Source organism: Jaculus jaculus, chromosome 1 (genome assembly GCF_020740685.1).
Source record: "Jaculus jaculus isolate mJacJac1 chromosome 1, mJacJac1.mat.Y.cur, whole genome shotgun sequence".
In the NCBI taxonomy this organism is placed as follows: domain Eukaryota; kingdom Metazoa; phylum Chordata; class Mammalia; order Rodentia; family Dipodidae; genus Jaculus; species Jaculus jaculus.
Window position 1 is genome coordinate 144,588,230 of NC_059102.1, and position 18,131 is coordinate 144,606,360.

Sequence of the window (18,131 nt, forward strand, 5' to 3'; positions counted from 1 at the left end):
GCACTTCACCAAGGTTTCGCCGCACAGTGAACCCTGCCAAGTTCAGACTCTCAGGTCTCAGCTGGGCAAACTGAGGCCCAGAGGAGCACGCTCGGCCTCATGGGATTTCCCTGCCTACTCCCCGTGGACTAAGGACACAGCAAGAGATCTCTCCCTGAGTTGATCCCTTCCCAGAGAACCAGGCTCCTAAGGGTAAGCAGAGGCTGTGACTCAGCTGGCTCTCTCTTGACCCCTCTGTCCTGTCCCCAGGTCATCGCTCCCTGGAGGATGCCCGAGTTTTACAACCGGTTCAAGGGCCGTAATGACCTGATGGAGTACGCCAAGGTAGGCATCGGCCGCAGCCTTCCCAGCACACGTGTGCACAGGGGTTGTCTGAGCCAGGGGACACCCAGCGTTCATCTGCTTCCTGAGCTGGCCCCGGCAGAAGTGTGGTCCATTTCCTGGGTGGGCATCTTCAAGGGGCAATCCCAGTCCTTCAAAGCAGGCAAGTGCTGGGCTATTTCCCTCCTATTCTCAGGGAGACCAGAGTCCTGCTTGCCACTTCTGTGATGAGTGTGAGCTCCTCAGGGGACATTGGGGAGGGGTGTGGTGTGGGGGGAGGGTGGGGGGCTCTGAGCAGAGACGCTGTCTGCACCTTAATTACCTGGCCGCTAATTGTCGCCAGCACTTTCCCCAGAACAGGTAGGCGCAGTGACAGACAAAGCCTTTTGCGGCGCCAGCCTTTTTTTGAAGTACAAGTTGCAATAAAACATATTAGGAGTTTTGCATCAAGATCCTTAGCTGCTCCCCAGGGCACCTTTCTTTTTAGCGACTCGATGGCAGAGCCTGACAAACAGCCTCAATCAATCAGACCTGGGAAAAGCAAGTCGGTGCACACACCAGAAAATTGTTCAGGTTTTTAAATAGCAGAGTCTCCGGGGCTGGCTGTGAGCGCTCGCTGGCTGCCCGCCGCAGCCAAGGTGCCGCGTGGTAGGGGACGCTGCGGGAACGCGGCCCTGCCCCTGCCGCCAGCATCCCATTAGGCCCTGGAGCGCTGGGAGGAAAGACCTCCTCCACCATCTGTTGTTTTATTATTAAGAGGGGAGTTTACAAGAGCAAACCCATATGTTGCCAAACAAATCGGCAAATAGCAGAGCTATTAAGGGAGCGGAGGTTGGCGAGGCGTCTTTTGCCTCCCCCCCCACTTGTCTCCTTGATGATAAAGAGCATGTAACAAGCCTTGTCCTTAAGAATAATGAATGGAGAGCCCTGTACCTCCACGCTCCCTCCCTGAGTGGAGATGGGAGTGAGGGCCAGGCTGGCCTGCTGATGCGTGCTACCCTACGCACCCTGACGGTCCTGGGTTTTCCCAGCAAAGATGAATTTTAGGAGCAACATGGTTCCTTCTTTCCTGGGAACACCGCTTGTTTCCTGGGAACAGGATAAGTCTGTCAGGGAAGGATGTGTGCGCCCCCCCCCCCATGGTTTCATACCCTGCTTCCATGGGAGCCGGGTTCATCCGTAGTGCACCCAGAAGGGAGACAGAGCCACCCAGGAGGTGACCATGATAACTGAGCAGCTCTGAGTCTCTGTCCAAAACTCAGAGGCAGGCAGGATCTGAGACAGATGAGAGGAAAATCAACAGGGCTTTAAAGATCGCTGCTTTCAAAACCCATAAGTAGCCAGGGCCAAAATGTGCACTGGAGACATGGATTTGCTTTTTGTCACGCACCCCACAGTTGTCCAAGGCAAAAACAAACCCACCCCATCCTTATTATTATGATGAATTAAAAATACTAAGCCAGGCTTGATGGAGCAGACCTTATGATCCTAGCACTGAGGAGGCTGAGGCAAAAGTTCAAGGTCAACCTGGGCAACTTAATGTAACCCTATCTCAAAATAAAAGCTAAAAAGAGAACCGAGGGTATAGTTCCGTTGTAGAGCACTTGCTTAGCATGTATAAGGCCCTGGGTTCCATCTCCTATACTGCTAATAGTAATGTTCATAATGATAGCTGTTATTCTTGATATTGTTAATATAATGCAGAGTCCAAGATGGGACCCCGGGATCCAAGGGCAGCCTGTCTGTCAGTGCAGGTGACTTTCTTGTCTGTCCTCAGTTACGACAAAAGTTTTGAGGTGAGACCTCAAGACAGAGAAGGGCTGGGAGGTGGACATTGCTTGGGTCCTGTGATCAGCCGTTTAGCCTCTGTCTGTGCTGAGTGGAAATACCTTTCCTGTTCTCTTCCCTCCGCCTGCCTTCCTTCCCTGATTCCTTGCTTCACTCTGTGATGGAGGACCCCAGGAAAGGGGACTAGGGTCCCACACCACTCCCAAGACAAGCTGCTTTTCTCAACCCCCACCCTTGCAAACATGGGGCGAGGTCAGTGCCCAGCGGCCCCCTGGGATATTCCTGCAGTGGCCACCGAGTCCCATCCAGTCTAGGTGTAGACTTGCCAGGTCCCCATGGAGAGAGCACAGGGCAAGTGTACGTTGGATCTGAACTTCTTTGCAGTGACACATGTCCCTGAACTTTGAACAACCTAGAAATGAGATGTATCGCTTATCTGTATCATTTAAGCACACCAATTCCAGGGGTGATTGTGGCTGCTTTAATTTTTTTCTTGTTCTTTTTTTTTGAGGTAGGGTCTCACTTTGTAGCCCAGGCTGTCCTAGAACTTATTATGTAGGCATTGACTTCACTGCAGTCCTCCTGAAGGTTGGAATTGCAGGCATGAGCCACATACCTAGCATGGCTTTTTCTCTTTTTTCTTTTGGCGGTAGATGGGGTGGTGGGTGCGTTTGTGTGCGCACAGATGCAAAGACCAGAGAGGAACTGCAGATGTCTTCTTCCTCTCACCTGCCTGTTTTCACTCAGCCAGTCAGAGAACCCCAGCACCTCTCCCAGTCTCCCCTTCCCACAGAACTGGGGTTACAAATGTGCATGACCACATCCGGCTGTTGATGTGGGTGCTGGGGAATTGAACTCGGGAAGCCCCGGGCCCTCATGCTTACAGCAAGCACTCTCAAGCACTGGCCCATCTTCCTAGCCCCAGCTCTTTTCTTTCTTTTCAGTGTATGAGGCACGTTTTAGTATTTGCCTATGTAGTACAGTAGTGAGCGCGCCAGACTGCATTTTCTCAACTGCAAAAGGAGACGCAAAGATAACACTGCCCTTTGATTCTCATCAGTACCTCCATCGCCATCGTCGTCTTTGGGAGGGTTCGTTCTCTCACGTCTGTGGTACTGTCCGTGAGGGCACCAGTGGGGCCCTAGTGGTGACCACTTTGCTTAGTTCCTCTCCCAGGGGTCCTTGCTCAAGGGATTCACTTTTGGCTTCTGATTTGGTTTTCGGCACTTGATCACGTACTTCTCTGTGATTATGCACAGAATCTGGTGTCAAGGGATAGGGGTTTTCTTTGTTTGTTTGTTTTTGAGGTAGGGTCTCACTCTAGCCCAGGCTGACCTAGAATTCACTAGGTAGTCTCAGGGTGGCCTCGAACTCACGGCGATCCTCCTACCTCTGCCTCCCGAGTGCTGGGATTAAAGGCCCGGCTTAAGGGATAGGCTTTGTATGTTCGTATAGAATGCCCGCAGAAGGGTGGTGGAATACTGTGGTTCTGCCACACCAGGTCAAGGCGAGGTGTGCCTTGCAGTTATAGCCATCGGAGAGACAAACATGAAATAAAGCTTCGTCGCCGGCCGTCTTGCCTCCACTTTTTCTTGTCTAAGCACGTCCTCTAGTAAGGGCAAACAAAACTCCGGCAGTTTTACCCTCCTTTTTGGCATCATTGTAAGTTGGGGCTGTGATGAAGGAACCATGCCGCCTCCAGAGAAGACTGGAATCTCGGCCATGGGTACAAGAGCTGGAGGGGCAGACCCGTCAGCAGGGAGACAACCCCTGACTGGTGCCATGGAGGCTGAGGTTCCCGCTGAGACGGTGGCACCGAGGTGTTGGCAGGCCTGGGAGGCGGAGCGCCCTGCCCCAGGGCGGACCTCAGGCGCCTTGGGCTGCTGGGCAATCTGCACCCAGCAAGCCTAGGAGGGGAAGGTGGCATTCATCCAGGGGTTTCTAAGCTGAAGATCCCAGCCTGCACAGAGTTCCAGTCAAGTGTCCGTGGGGACAGGGTCTCCCTCTTTCTTTCTCGCCACGCCCTCCCCCCAAAACTGAGCTACATGGGCCTTGAAGAACAACCAGCAGCAACCTGGCCCAGGGTCTGGGCAGCTGTCCTGTGACAACGGTGCAGAGCATTTGGGAAGGAAATGACAGCAAGCTGCGGCAGATGGAGATGGAGGCCACCTGGACTTTCCCCACTTGGGGTCTGCAGAACCACTGCATGGCTCTTAAAATGGGCTTGGAGGGGGCGGGCAGCTCCCAGAGGTCCTATGTCACTAGTTGGTTGTCTCTGTGAGTGTCCCTCCTCTCATTGGATGCCCATGAAGCTCTGTGGGCTGGGGGCAAATGCATCAGTCATTTGTGGCTGCGTGGTGGCAGTTTGGGTCCTTCTAGCTCCCAGCACATGGGGTCTCTGTGGACATTTAGTAGCAGGTATTGAGAGACTTTCAGCCTAGTCCCTGGCACTAAGTGCTCTAGGAGCCTTGGGAGTGTGGACTCACAGACTCTTCTAGAAGGAGCTCTGAGGTCAGCATCCACTCCACTGCATCTTACACACACAATTTGTGGTTAGTGTAGGCATGTCCAGCAGTGGGGCTATCGTGCCCTCAGCCCCAAGAGGGGAAGAGAGACATGGGGTGGTCCAAGGGCTTTTACCTAAGTAGAGACCAGAGTCAGGGGGCCATTAGAGATCTTGAAAACTAGACTCTTCCAGCTGCCTCACTGTCGCGTGTTGTCTCTCACGTGTAGCAACACGGAATCCCCATCCCGGTCACGCCCAAGAGTCCCTGGAGCATGGACGAAAACCTAATGCACATCAGGTAATACGCATGCCCCGTGCCTGGGCCTCGCCCTCCCCACCAGCATCCATCACACTCAGGTCTCTGCCCCATCGATGCCCGTGTGGCTCCCAGGTGCCGAGAAGCACGATGCACCAGCCTGGCCAACTTGATTCTTGGGTATCTGGAATGGCTTCTTGGAAGAAGTGGCCTGTGAGGCTAAAACCTCAAGGATGAAGAGGGGACTGGTTGGAAAGAGGGTTGGAGGCAAAGGGGCAGCATGAGCTGTTCACCCAGGGCTCCAAATCCAAGGATGAAGGAAAAGTCCCAGCTTTTTGTTTTTTATTTTTTGCAAGAGAAACAGAGATCAGTGGGGAGAGAAAGAGGCAGAGAGAGAGAATGGGCTCACCAAGGCTTTTCAGCACTGTGAACAAACTCCAGATGCATGCGTCCCCTTGTGTGCATGTGTGAAGTTGCATGCTTGTGTCTGGCTACATGGGAACATGCGTTCTTAGGCTTCACAGGCAAGCACTTAACCTCTCAGGCATCTCTCCAGTCCCCAGCTTTTTCTTTTAAAAAGTACTTATTTATTTGCAGGGGCAGAGAGAGAAAGAATGAGAATGGGCATTCCCAGGGCCTCTTGTTGCTGCAAACTCCAGATACACGCACCACTTTTGTGTATCTGGCTTTATGTGGGCACTGAGGAATCAAACTCATGCTGCCAGGCCTTGTGAGCACTGAGCCTCCTCCCCAGACCCCAGCTCTTATGCCCTGCAGCTCCCATTGACAACTGGGGTGGCCCAGAATGTTCCAGGTGGGGTAAGCAGCAGGTGCTTTGTCAGAGAGACACGCCCCACTTGAGGGCATTCAATGGGATGGTGGGGGTAAGCATGGTACCATTACGTATCTCCCCAGCTCACCACATCTTCCTTTTCTCCCACAGCTACGAGGCTGGAATCCTGGAGAACCCCAAGGTAACCCCTCTTCCCACAAGCTGGCCAACCGTGATGGTAGCCTGCTACTGTCAAGCATATGGGGCCTAATTTGAAATTTCATGGGGGCCCAGGCGTGGAGCCCCTCTGCCTACCCTGGCCCCCCGACCATGTACTCTACCTAATTACTGCCAAGATGAATGGGGGAAGGAAATATTTCAGGGCAGCGGAGAGGGTGTGATTGAGAGATAATAAAGAAGTAATTAAGCACACGAGGCACTTGTGGGAGGGCTCAGCCTGCGCCCACCAGCCCTGGGCAGGCGGCTGGGCCATTGCCTGAATTGCAGGTGGGGGCCAAATCCCCAGGACCCATTTGTCTAGGACTGTGTTCCACACCCACCATGGCCACCCTGATGCCTGCCCCAGCCTCCCGAGCTGGCTAGGCTAGGCCCACAGCCCCATTTGAAGTTTAAGGTTACTCTCCCCGGGGGTTTCTTTGTGTCTCCCTCTGCCCACCATGGGAGGTGGGGGAGGCAGGGTGAAATCTATCATGGGAAGAGAAAAAAAAATCTCTTTGTCCTTGGGGAGAAATGTCTCCAGTCCCTGGCTCAGCTCCACACCCTGGGCGGCTGCTTTGTGCGGGGGGGGGGGTGGGGGGGGCGGCTTGCTGGGCTGACATTAGGGAAGACATTGGGGGCATTTAGGCAGCTGGGCCTGGGGTCTCTAAAGCCAGCTGGAGGAGAGGCCTGGTTTGGGTCCGGATGAGAACAGTGGAACCCTACCAGGGCCTCAAAACAGCCCCCACCCTGGCAGCGCCAGGCCTAGCCATGGGTCCGTGTTGGCCACGCTAGAACATATGATACCAGGCCTACTTTTTAAAAAAAATTTTTTGTTTACTTTTATTTATTTGAGAGTGATAGACAGAGAGAAAGAGGCAGATAGAGAGAGAATAGGTGCACCAAGGCCTCCAGCCACTGCAAACAAACTCCAGATGTGTGTGCCCCCTTGTGCGTCTGGCTTACATGGGTGCTGAGGAATCGAGCTTTGAACCAGAGTCCTTAGGCTTCACAGGCAAGCACTTAACTGCTAAGCCATCTCTCCAGCCCTTATTTTCTTTTTCAAAAAAACATTTTTTTATTTATTAGAGAGAGAGAGGCAGATATAAAGAGAAAGCCAGAGAGAGAGAGAGAAAAAATGGGTGTACTGGGGCCTCTAGTCACCTCAAACAAACTCCAGATGCATATGTCACCTTATACATCTGGCTTACATGGGTCCTGGGGAATCAAACCTGGGTCCTTTGGCTTTGCACGCAAGCACCTTAACCGCTGAGCCATCTCTCCAGCCCCCTACTTTTATTTTCTTAGACACTGGCTGGTAACATTACCTCATTTTATGGGTCAAGACACTGAGGCCCAAAGTCGTGACTCTGTTCAACAGGAGGGCACCTGCGGCCCTTGGCTGCCATGCTCCCCCATGTCCACAGCCTCTCCTCTCTCCCTCTCTCTCTCTCTCTCTCTCTCTCTCTCTCACTATTCACCCTCCTCCATCCACACTTGTCACTCAGGATAGTTGGCACCCTTGCCCCCCAAGGGCCTGATGGACCCACGGGGTTGCTGCCTGCTGGCCACGGGTCTTTCCAGTTCATGGTCTGCTGACCCTACGACACTCGGGCCAGCCACCTCTCATTAGCCAGTCATTCACACCCGGGGGGGCCAAGAGCTGAATCACAGAGTGAACACTTACGGGCATTTCCAGGCCCGGCTCCTGCCGGCTCACGCACACTGGGGAACCGCTCCCCATGCCTTTCTCAGCAGCCCACAGCCCTTCCCTCACTAGAGAGATGGCACCCCAAAAATACTGCCTCAGGACGGGAGAAGCAGAGCTGAGGGCCGAGATCTGATGCCAGTTACCTTGTCACTGTGGGAAAGTTGGTGGGGGGGGCACCTTTCAGGCCTCGCATCTAATAAGAGTGTATTCTGGCTGAGGCCACGCTGGAACGTCTTTTACAAGGGTGCTGCCCCCCTGCCATCCCATCAAGACTCAGGTCCCAGATGTCTGTTTCCTTTTCTTTTGTTTTGTTTTGTTTGTTTGCTTGTTTCGAGGTAGGGTTTCACTCTTGCCCAGGCTGACCTGGAATTCACTATGTAGTCTCACGGCGATCCTCCTACCTCTGCCTCCCAAGTGCTGGGATTAAAGGTGTGCACCACCATGCCCGGCTCTGTTTTTTCTTTTTAAAATAAATGTATTGTTTATTTATTTGTTTATTTATTTGAGAGAGAAAGAGAGAATGGGCACGTCAGGGCCTCCAGATGCATGCTTATGTAGGTCCTGGAGAATCGAACCAGGATCCTTTGGCTTTGCAGGCAAACGCTTTCACTGCTAAGCCATCTCTCCAGCCCTTGTCTGTTTCTTATTGCTGTGCCATCTTCAACCCGCCACCCGACCTTTCTGAGCCTCCACCTCCTCACGCACTAAGTGGGAGATCGTGGAGTCCCCCCTCTCCCCAGCTGAGGCCAAGGCTTCAGGCATGGGAGCGTGTTCCTGCCTTTCCTCCTCAAAGGCTAAGTTAAGCATTTTAGATCTGCTCAAAGTCACAGAGGAAAACCTTGCTGACTTGGGCCGGGTGGGAGTGCATAGGTCTGGCTAACGCGCCTGGGGTCCGGGCCACTCTGGCAGGAGGGCCAGGTCACCCTCTGTTGTTGGTCTGGCTGGCCATGAGGGCTTCTCCAAACTCCAGCACCCACATTTCTGTGTCTGTGTCCCCTGTCCCAAGCAACCTCCCACCCCCACCCCAGGGAGGAGCTCTGGGAGACTGAAGCTTAAAAGAGACCCTCCCCCTCTCCCCCCCACCAAAAAAAAAAGCCCCCAAGACCGAGGCCTGTGGAAGGGAGGGTCTGAGGCAGATGGCAGAGCCATTTTCTGCCTCCATGAGGGCTGATTGAAGGGCAATGAGGCAGCTAATACGAAGAAAGATAGAAATTTACTTGCTTTAACTTCATACGGCCCACAGTGAAAGAGTTCATTCAGCCGCCGGCCGCCATATCTGATGGATGAATAAACCACTTTCAGCATCGATCTTGCCTCTACATCATGGTTTAGTTCATGGACCATTTGCTAACAATTTCTCCTTCTCAGCTCTGTTTCATGCTTTCTTTCGCCCCCTCCCCCACCCTCTCTCTCTCTTTCTCTCTCTCTGTCTTTCTTCCTTCCCTTACCTCCCCCATCCTCAGATGACATTGGAAGTGAGTCGTCTTCGTTACCCTCCCCCCCCCCCGCTGGGGCAAGTAAAGGCAGTGATACTCACAAACTATTTGTCATTTGAACTGGGCTTTTAGGAGAGGGAGAGTTGGCCGTCTCATAATGCAAACCCAACGGTCATCTCATGTCTGTTTAGTTATTTGATGTCATCAGGGCTGTCGGGTGCCCACCCGCCCCATAGCTGCCTCTGCCTCTCGCTGTGGAGTGTGTCGGGACTCATCCTGTCCTCTGCACCTCCTATCTTCTCCCCCTTCTCTCCTTCCAAACTCAGATGTTGTCATTCTCTTCTTCTAGGAAGTGTGGCAGGAGAAAAGTGACAGGCGTCCAGTTGGAGCGCCTCCTGTGGCCATAATGCAGGCAGGAGTGAGCTGTTAGGGGCAGAGGGGGACCTTGGAGCTGGCACTTTGGTATCAGTTAAGGCTGAATTTGCAGAGTCCCGGTGGGGAGGCAGCAGTGGCGAGGCTGTGCTGCTCACCCGAGATCAGCCTTGGTTCATGTAACCTTTGGGCTGTGGACAGGCTCCAGGTATGCCTGAACCCAGGGAACGTAGTCTTGGCATGGCCCAGGGGGGAGGGAGCCAAGAGCTGACATTTCTCTGAAGCTATCTCTGAGCCTGCCCTATGGTGAATGGCTCTGGCTCCCTCCAGCCGTGGACTTTGCAGAGTGTCTCAGCCCAAGTGACTTCAGCCAGTAGGAAGTGCCGTGGGTGCTAGAGAGAATGCCGAGGTGCGATTTGGGCCAGCACTTCCCTGAGCTTCGCTTGACCTTCTGCTCCATAGAAGTATGGGCTGGGGGTTCCTTAAGGACCCCTCAGGCCTCCTAGGGCCTATCTTTACGTTTGGCCTGCGTTCTTGTGTCTGTCACACAAGTGAAGTGAATGCAAGCCCCAAGTCACACAGCACTTTGGGGCATTCCGTCTCGACACGGGAGCTCAGGAGAGCTGGAAGCCACCAAGTGTCCACAGAACTAAGGCATCTTGGTGTTAAAACCAAGAGGCTCCAGGGAAAGTGGGGTGGTTGTTCATGCAAGCTAGAACCCACAGGTAAGGGGACCACCAGTGAGTGGCCCAGGGCACCCTCCTGTGGCCACGTTTGGAGGGACATACAGTGTCCATGGCCGGCCTGTTTACACCAGTCCTTTGCTCAGCATTTTCTTGTATGTTATACTTCAATTTTAAGGCGGTCAAAGGCAAGTGGCATTTCCCCAGGAGGAAAATTAAGCTCCAAGAAGTAAGGCGACTTTTTGAAGGCCCCACATCCCAAGGCCTGGACTCCTGGCTTTTGGGGTGTTTTCCACCACTTTAAAATCTAACACGAGTGGGTATGGTAGCAGCACACACCTGTAATCCCAGCACTAGGGAAGTAGAAGCAAGAGGACCAGAAGTTCAAGACCAACTTTAGCTGTGTAGTGAGTTCAAGACCAGCCTGGGTTACAAAGAGACCCTGTCTCAAGTAGAACAAAATAAAAATAGAACACAATTGAGGGCCTCGTGAGTGGCTGGCCTTATGCCAGATGGCTAGGGATGGGTGGTGGGACACAGCCCATCCTTTGCAGAGCTCAAAGAAGCAGCCACAGGGCCTACACTCCATTTCTGCATCTGTAGATGGGGCCTCAGTGTTTGGTCTGACCAAATAGGGATGCTGGGAACTTGGGAGTGACTATAGAATAGATGGTGACGTGTGAATGTGCTCAAGATTTTTTTTTTTTTGGTTTTTCAAGATAGGGTCTCACTTTAGCCCAGGCTGACGGCTGACCTGGAACTCACTATGCAGTCTCAGGGAGGCCTCGAACTCACAGCGATCCTCCCACCTCTGCCTCCCGAGTGCTGGAATTAAAGGTGTGTGCCACCATGCCCGGTTTTAACAGATTGAAAGAACTGTGACTTCCAGGATGTCAGCAGGTGGACAGACAGCTAGGCACAGGATGCCCATGGTAAGGCCTAGAGCAGTCAGGCCCAGAAGCTGCCATCCCCAGCACTGGCAAGTGTCCGAGCTGTGCAGACTGGGGGAGCTTGGGACCTTGAGAGGCAGGAAGGAATTTCCAGAAAGTCCCAATCAGCAAGCAGCCCCTCCACCTCCGCCTCAAGATGAGAGAGGCCCATTTTCCAACACGCCCGAGAAAAAATATACATAAAGGTTGATGCGTTTTCAAATGGGTTTTTGCTTTGCTCTTCTCTTTTCTCCCTGTGAGTATTAACCTCAGGGACCCCGGGGACGGCTTGGCTCGCCGGAGCACCTGCTGGGGTCACGCGCAGTCATTAGCTTTGCGGTCAGTGCAGAATAAACCCCAATTCCCGGTGCCAGGAGCAAGCGTGCCTGCGGCTCCCGGGAAGCTTGTGCGGCCACACTCCTGAAGTCACACTTTTTCTTGCCTGACTTGTTTCTCTCCCGCTATTCTACCTCCAGCTGTGGGGGCGTCGAAGAAAAAGATGAGATCAAGTTGAGGGGAAAAATTGTCTGATTTCTTGAGCCCTTTGTTTCCCAGGCCCTTGCCAGGCGGGGCTCACTGGGGGGGGGGGCGGGGTGGGACTGGAAGCCCACTGGACCCACTACTGGCTGATAGGGAAAGTGCCAGCTACCCAGGATTCTAGACAGGGATAGGGGTGCAGGTGCCACTGGCATCTTGGCACTAATGTGATGTGATTTGGCTTGGGTCACCCAGCATTCCAACCTTTTTCTTTCTTTCTTTTTTCCCCCCTCAGAACCAGGCACCTCCAGGACTTTATACAAAAACCCAGGACCCGGCCAAAGCCCCCAACAGCCCTGACATCCTTGAGATAGAATTCAAAAAAGGTACGTGCCCATCCAGTGGGACTCAAAGCCGGTGTGTGTGTGGAGGGGGGAGTTGACTCTGTAGGTCTCAGCTCCTTTGCCCTCCCTGCCTGGGACTTAGGCCTTCCGTAACCCTGCATCCTAGAAGCCAGCATGCAGACAGGGACTTTGCAGGTTCCTGATAGTCTCTTCCCCAGATAGGGTGACCCTCGACAAACCTCTATGCTTCAGAGGAAGGCTGCCTACCAGGTCACTGGCACACGATTTGGGCGGAGAACTTTCCATTCTAGAGTAAGCTCACTTTGGGGAAGTCTTCCTCCTTTCCTGGGCCTCAGTTTGACTTTCTGTACCCTGGGATGTCTTTTGTTTTCCTGGGCGGAAGGAGGTCTGTAGGGGAAGTACTCCTCTGAGCGAACATGACGAGTCATAGAACTGACCTCGGCGACCTCTCCCCACGTGTAAAGCCTTGCTCATCCCGAGTTAGCTGCTCAGAGCCTCCTGAGCCCCCTCAGGCTCGCCTTGACAATGCTGGAGAGGGCATCCTGACCTCCCTCGTCTGCACTGCCAACAACCATAGGAAGTATTAGCTGGCCTGGTACAGTGGGCATCTCTTGCCCTGGAGGCAGGTGAGGAATGAGGCATGCCTGGTACCAGGTGGAGCAGAATCCCGCTGAGTGAAGGCATGGAGGTCCTCAGCTTGGAAAGAGGATCCTTCTTTCTAGGAGGCTGTGAGGTCAGAAAAGCTTACTGCAGGAGGCTGCAGGCAGCCCGTGTTCAGGAAGGGAGGCCAGCCGTCTGTCCACCAGGCTGGAGCAGGGAACATGGTGAGAGGAGGGTTTCTGAAACAGCCTTTCCTCAAGGCACCTCAGAGACAGAGGACAGGATGATGGAGGGAAGGGAACAGGGGTTCCACCCCAAGCTTCCTCTGGCTGGTATGACCTTCAGGGACTTCGCCCTCTGGGTCTCAGGTGCATATGCTTAGGACTAAGCTTGGCACCTGGGTGGAATGGGGTTCTCCCACTGTTAGGCATTCATGATCCACTTCGCCCAGCCTTTCCAGTAAGCTGGGCTGGCCAGCCAGTGAGCGTCACCATTGCTCCCCTGTGCCTGTGCAGACTCTTGAGTCTCACACCATCCAGTGGCCAAGGGGCTCTTGATAGAGACCTAAAGGCAGCTGGCTTCCCAGGTCCCTCCCAAGCACTCTCTGTCCTGCCCAGGCCTGGCTCACAGACGCAGGGCCTCCCTTGAAAATGTTCCTTGAGCAGAGCCTACAGCATCACAGGCTTCCTACCTGGGGCACTGAGAGCTGGGAAGAGTGGATGGAGGGGGGGAGGTGAGGTTGTAGAGGGTCCCTGGTGCAAGCCTCCAAGAGTCCATCCTGGAGGAAGGAGCAGGGAGATTCTAGGCCGAGCTAAGGAAAAGACATGATGTGACCCATTGTCATGATTTGGTGACTGTCTGGAAAGAAGAAGAAGAAGAAGAAAAAAAAAGTGGGGGGAAGGAACCCTCCCCTGCCTAGTCCCATTCACTCTCTAGTTAATTTATTTGAAGTTTTAATCTAATTATTAACTATTTTAAAAGCTAAGAGGCTTTCTCCGGCAGCAGCATCAACAATGTCACCTCTCCTCCCGGGGAAGGCCCCATCCAAGGCCCCAGGGTAGGGTGATAATAGAGCCTGGGAGGGAGAGAAAGAGAGAGGCGAGAGGCAGGGGGTGGCGAGGGGGCTTAAGGTTCATTATTGGGCAGACTTACATTTAATAGCAATTTACAACCAAGTTATAAAACCCCTGGAAATGGGGGTTAAGAATGGTGAGGCTGTCAGCGCCCTGAGCGAAGCCCTTCCAAACGGCGCCTGACTAATAAAGACTCGAAAGCCGCTATTGAGCCCTGATTGGCACCCGATGGCTCGCTACATGGTAATGAGCTGGGCAGATGGGTGGGGGATTAGCCGCCAACTTTGAACAGCTTTCCTTTGTCACTGTTACAGCTCTCTTGTTAGCCCCCTAATACATTTATTGCTCATTTCACACCGCTCGAGAAAGTGCCCCTTGCTATTCAAAGTCAACCCCGAACCCACCCACTGCCCCCTCTCCGCCACCCCCCTCGACACGGTCCTTCCCTTGCTGAGCTCCAGCCGCCTCCCTCCTGCCCTCCTGCCACCCTGGACTCCACTTCCCAGAACTCTTGGACGCTGTGCCTGCTGGACCGGGCACCAGCCCATCCATCCATCAGGTGGCTCCATGAGTCTTGGGTACAGGATGGGGCACGGGAGTCCACCTGGCAAGCGTGGCAGCAAGTTACACGAGCGCGTGCATGTGTGTGTGCCTCGCGGGCTGAGCTCCACCTCGGCCAGGCGGCCTCCGGGTAGCTGGTGGGACAGAAGGCACTTCATAGTAAGACAATGGTGGAGCGTGAAATTCAATTAGTTCAGGGCCTGGTTCCAATTTCACAGCCCCTAAATGCTAAAGGGGCAAAGAGAATGGGAGGGTGGGGGAGAGCGTTTTTATTGCATTTCCCTGTCATTCTGGGGGGCTTTCTCGCCCTTTCTCTCCCCCCAGCACAGGGCTTTGAAGGAGTCATTGGGACTCTATATCTGTCACATCCATTTAGGGCGTTGCGGGTGGAGGGAGAGGGCGGGAGGGGGGCTAGGGGGTGGTGGGTGGTGGGCACAGGCTGCTCCGCCCGGCCCCAGCCCAGAGGCCCACTGCCCTCTTCCTTCTGCTCCAGGGGTCCCTGTGAAAGTGACCAACATCAAGGATGACACCACCCACCGCACGTCCTTGGAGCTCTTCACGTACCTGAACGAAGTCGCGTGAGTGCCACGTCCCCGCCGGCCTCCTGGATCCATCGCCCGAGGGAGGCCTCCGGCTTAGTCCGTTGCGGCTGATGGTCACAGCTGAAGTTCAGGACTGTTGAGGGCAGGCTCTGTCTTGGCCTCTTAGGCATAGTGTCCCCAGCCAAGGTGGTAGGCTTGGCAAGAGAGTCCCCGTTGTCTCTATGTGAACCCCTCATCCCACGGTGGGCTAACAATCGCAAAGGGCCCCCTGTCTACTAGGGTAGGTCATACTAGGCACTTGGCTAAGCCAGGGACCAGGATACAAAGGAAGACTGCGTGTGGTGGCCTAAGACCCCAGGCAGAAGAAGCAAAGGGCGGTCCTCTTTCGGGGGCGTCAGTATAGTCACCTGTCCAAGCAGCACTCGGGCCAACCAGATGACCTGACCTGGGTGTCTTGAGTCTTAGAGCCTGAGATGAAGCCAGTGCCCCACATATACCTCTGTAGCCAAGCCATCCCCACCTGTGGCAGCCTGCAAGTGCTTAGGCTAGCTTGGTGGGTGGCCTCTGTCACCAAGCCTTGTGGCAGCACCTGACCCCACGTGGCTCATTCTTCCTCAGGGGCAAGCACGGTGTGGGCCGTATCGACATCGTGGAGAACCGCTTTATCGGCATGAAGTCCCGGGGTGAGTGGGCTCGGCACCCCAGGGGCCTGTCTCGGTAACTGCCTGAGACTCCCTCATCCCAACTGGATGTGACCCTCCACATGTTGCTCGGATGACCTTGGGCAGATCCTTTCACCTCACATCACTGAGGCTTTCTCCCCCAGAGAAGTAGGAACAGGGAGCCTTTGCCATTGACTTCTAAGGGTATGGAGAGCCCCCCCCCCCCGGAGTTGGAAGGGGCTTGGAGAGTCTGGGATTGCTGGAAGGCCAGGGCCAGACCTGGAGGTCAAGTTGTCTCATGTCACAGGCGGACTGACCAGGTTTCGAGGCTGACCATGCAGGGCCGATTTCATGGTCATTAAGGTGTCTTGCGTAAACGAGGCAGGCAAGCAGGGCAGGACTCCCGCCAGTGGGGGCACTGTGAGCTGTACACAAGCCCTGGGTAGGCATGGCTCCGAGACTTATTTATGTATTTATTTCCCATAGACATCTGGGCTCTCCCTTGCTGTGGCTAGCCTGTGTTGTCTGGTTCACCTCTGGCCAGGGGATAGGGCATTGATCCCCATGTAGATACCTCTGTCTGTATTTCCTTGGCCATCCCCTCCTCTCCTCTCAGACTCCTCCGCCATCCAACAAGGGGATCCCAAGTCCCTGTGGGCCACCATGAGTGATGAAGCAATGTTGGAATCTTTAGGGGGCTGTCAGTGGGAAGGGGCATGGTTCAGCACTTACAGCCCTGAGATGGGTACCTGAGTATTTCAATACCAGCCACGCGGCCAGGGCCTGTTGTGCTTGTCAGTGTTCCAGCCACTTTGCTTCCGGTCAATTGCAAAAGATAAAACTGAGACAAATAAAGTCGGGTATGGTGGAGGCACATGCCTTTAATCCCAGCACTCAGGAGGCAGAGGTAGGAGGATTGCTGTGAGTTTGAGGCCACCCTGAGACTATAGTTAATTTCAGGTCAGGCTGGGCCAAAGTGAGGCTCTACCTCGAAAAACCAAAAAAATATAAAATTTAAAATAATAATAATAATAAAATGAAAAATAAAACCTAATGATGGGGCTGGAGAGATGGCTGAGCAGTTAAGGCACTTGCCTGTAAAACCTAAAGACCCAGGTTCAATCCTTTGTCTCTCTTTCTCTCTCAAATAAATAAATAAAATATTAAAATTAACAAAAATACACCACGCATGGTGGCCTTTAATCCCAACACTTAGGAGGCCACAGGTAGGAGGATTTCCTTGAGCTCGAGGTCAGCCTGGGCTAGAGTGAGACCCTACCTTGAGAAAATAAAGAAAAAGAACATAGCCAAATAATACCAAGATCAGGTTCCAGCCAAAATTCCATACAAAGTGATAGGACGATATAGGTCTGGGACCTTACACAGCATGCTTGGGTTTGTCATCTCTGGGCCTCAGTTTCCCCCAAATGTACCATGGTCAACCTTGAGGAGGGATCTGGCCATTCTCTCTGTGCCCTGTTTGGATTTGTCTCAGAAGTGGGGGGGGGGGGTGGAAGAGGAGGGGTGAAGCCAGGTGTTGCCTCTTTCCAGGTTCTGAGAATGAACCCCACTGAACCCGTGAGAGCCTCAGTGGAGAGCAGTGTGGGGATTAGCTGTGGAGAACAATGCCCTAATTAGCGGACGCCTTTATCCAGCCTCACCTTTGTCTCTAACCAATTTAACATCTTATTAAATGCCCCTTTGTCTCCACCTGCCCTTGGGAGCTACAATGGAAGCCCTTCAAGGCAGCCTGAAGGACCTTGGGAGTCCGTAGACCAGCACCGCCTGGTACAGAAAGGGGAAACCAAGGCTCCAGAGAGGGCATAGGCTGGCTGCAAGTTCCAGGCGGCGCCGTGGGTGATAGGACCCGGACCGATGGCCCTACCCACTGAGGCATGGGGAGGAGGTCAAAGAGCCTGGGTTCTGGAGATGGACAGGTCTAGGTTCAGACCCACTTGTGATACGTGAATGGGTGCTGTAAGGGTCCTACATCTATGGCTGCCAATCCTCAGGGGAATATGAAGGCCGCGGAGGCCCTCTGGCCCAGTGCAGCTCAGAGGTGTCTGACACCTATCATATACCCTTCTCATACCTGTGGCAGGCATCGCCAAACAATTGCGGCACTATTCCTACTGACTCTGGATGCAGCTTAGTGTTGCTGGCAGGCACTGGCAATCTACCAGGATTGTTAGCACCTTCCTGTACTGGGAAGATAAAGGTTGGCCTGATAACACTCTGAAATGGCATCCTGCTGGGTAGGGGAGCAAGACCAAGCTTTAATTCTGAGAAAACAGCCTGGAGGAAATGACATTGTAAATAGGCCCCAACTGGTTAAATGTGGGCTGGAGGGCTGGAGAGATAGTTCTGTAATTAAGGCCCTTGCCTGGGAAGCCTCAGTACCCAGGTTCCATTCCCCAGGACCCATATAAGCCAGATGCACAAGGGGGCGCATGCATCTGGAGTTCATTTGCAGTGGCTGGAGGCCCTGGCGTGCCCATTCTCTATCTGCCTGTCTCTCTCTCAAATAAATTAAAACATGTGGACTGGAGCAGGAGGGTAGTAGGGAAAGGCAGAATGTGCCCAGCAGGTTGGTGGTAGGCTGGGTTTGATGGAGACTCTGCGGGGGGGACGTGAGGGGGGCTAATATTGAGGGTCTAGGCTTCGGTGGCCAGCTAGAGTCCCAATCCCGTGTCTGTCACCATCAGAAAAGCAAGGTAGCCTTCCTGAGCCTTGACTTCTTCTCCTGTGGAATGGGTTGAGGTGGTGTATCTGGAGACCATCCTTAGTATCCAGACCCGGGCTGTCCTCTTCCTGGAAGGATTGCACCCAGGAGATCAAGTGTGTCTCGAGTCGGTTGGCTC

At 53.7% G+C, this 18,131-nt stretch overlaps 1 protein-coding gene across 1 annotated transcript in view; it reads left to right on the forward strand.

The window, feature by feature from the left end:
- Nucleotides 1-18,131, forward strand: part of Ass1 (argininosuccinate synthase 1) — a 56,913-nt gene that overhangs the window by 20,657 nt on the left and 18,125 nt on the right. Inside the window, exons 7-12 of the mRNA XM_045157921.1 lie at nucleotides 250-324; nucleotides 4,843-4,913; nucleotides 5,815-5,845; nucleotides 11,763-11,853; nucleotides 14,560-14,644; nucleotides 15,227-15,291. Coding sequence (XP_045013856.1) covers nucleotides 250-324; nucleotides 4,843-4,913; nucleotides 5,815-5,845; nucleotides 11,763-11,853; nucleotides 14,560-14,644; nucleotides 15,227-15,291 — 418 coding nt within the window. The remainder of the gene's footprint in view (nucleotides 1-249; nucleotides 325-4,842; nucleotides 4,914-5,814; nucleotides 5,846-11,762; nucleotides 11,854-14,559; nucleotides 14,645-15,226; nucleotides 15,292-18,131) is intronic.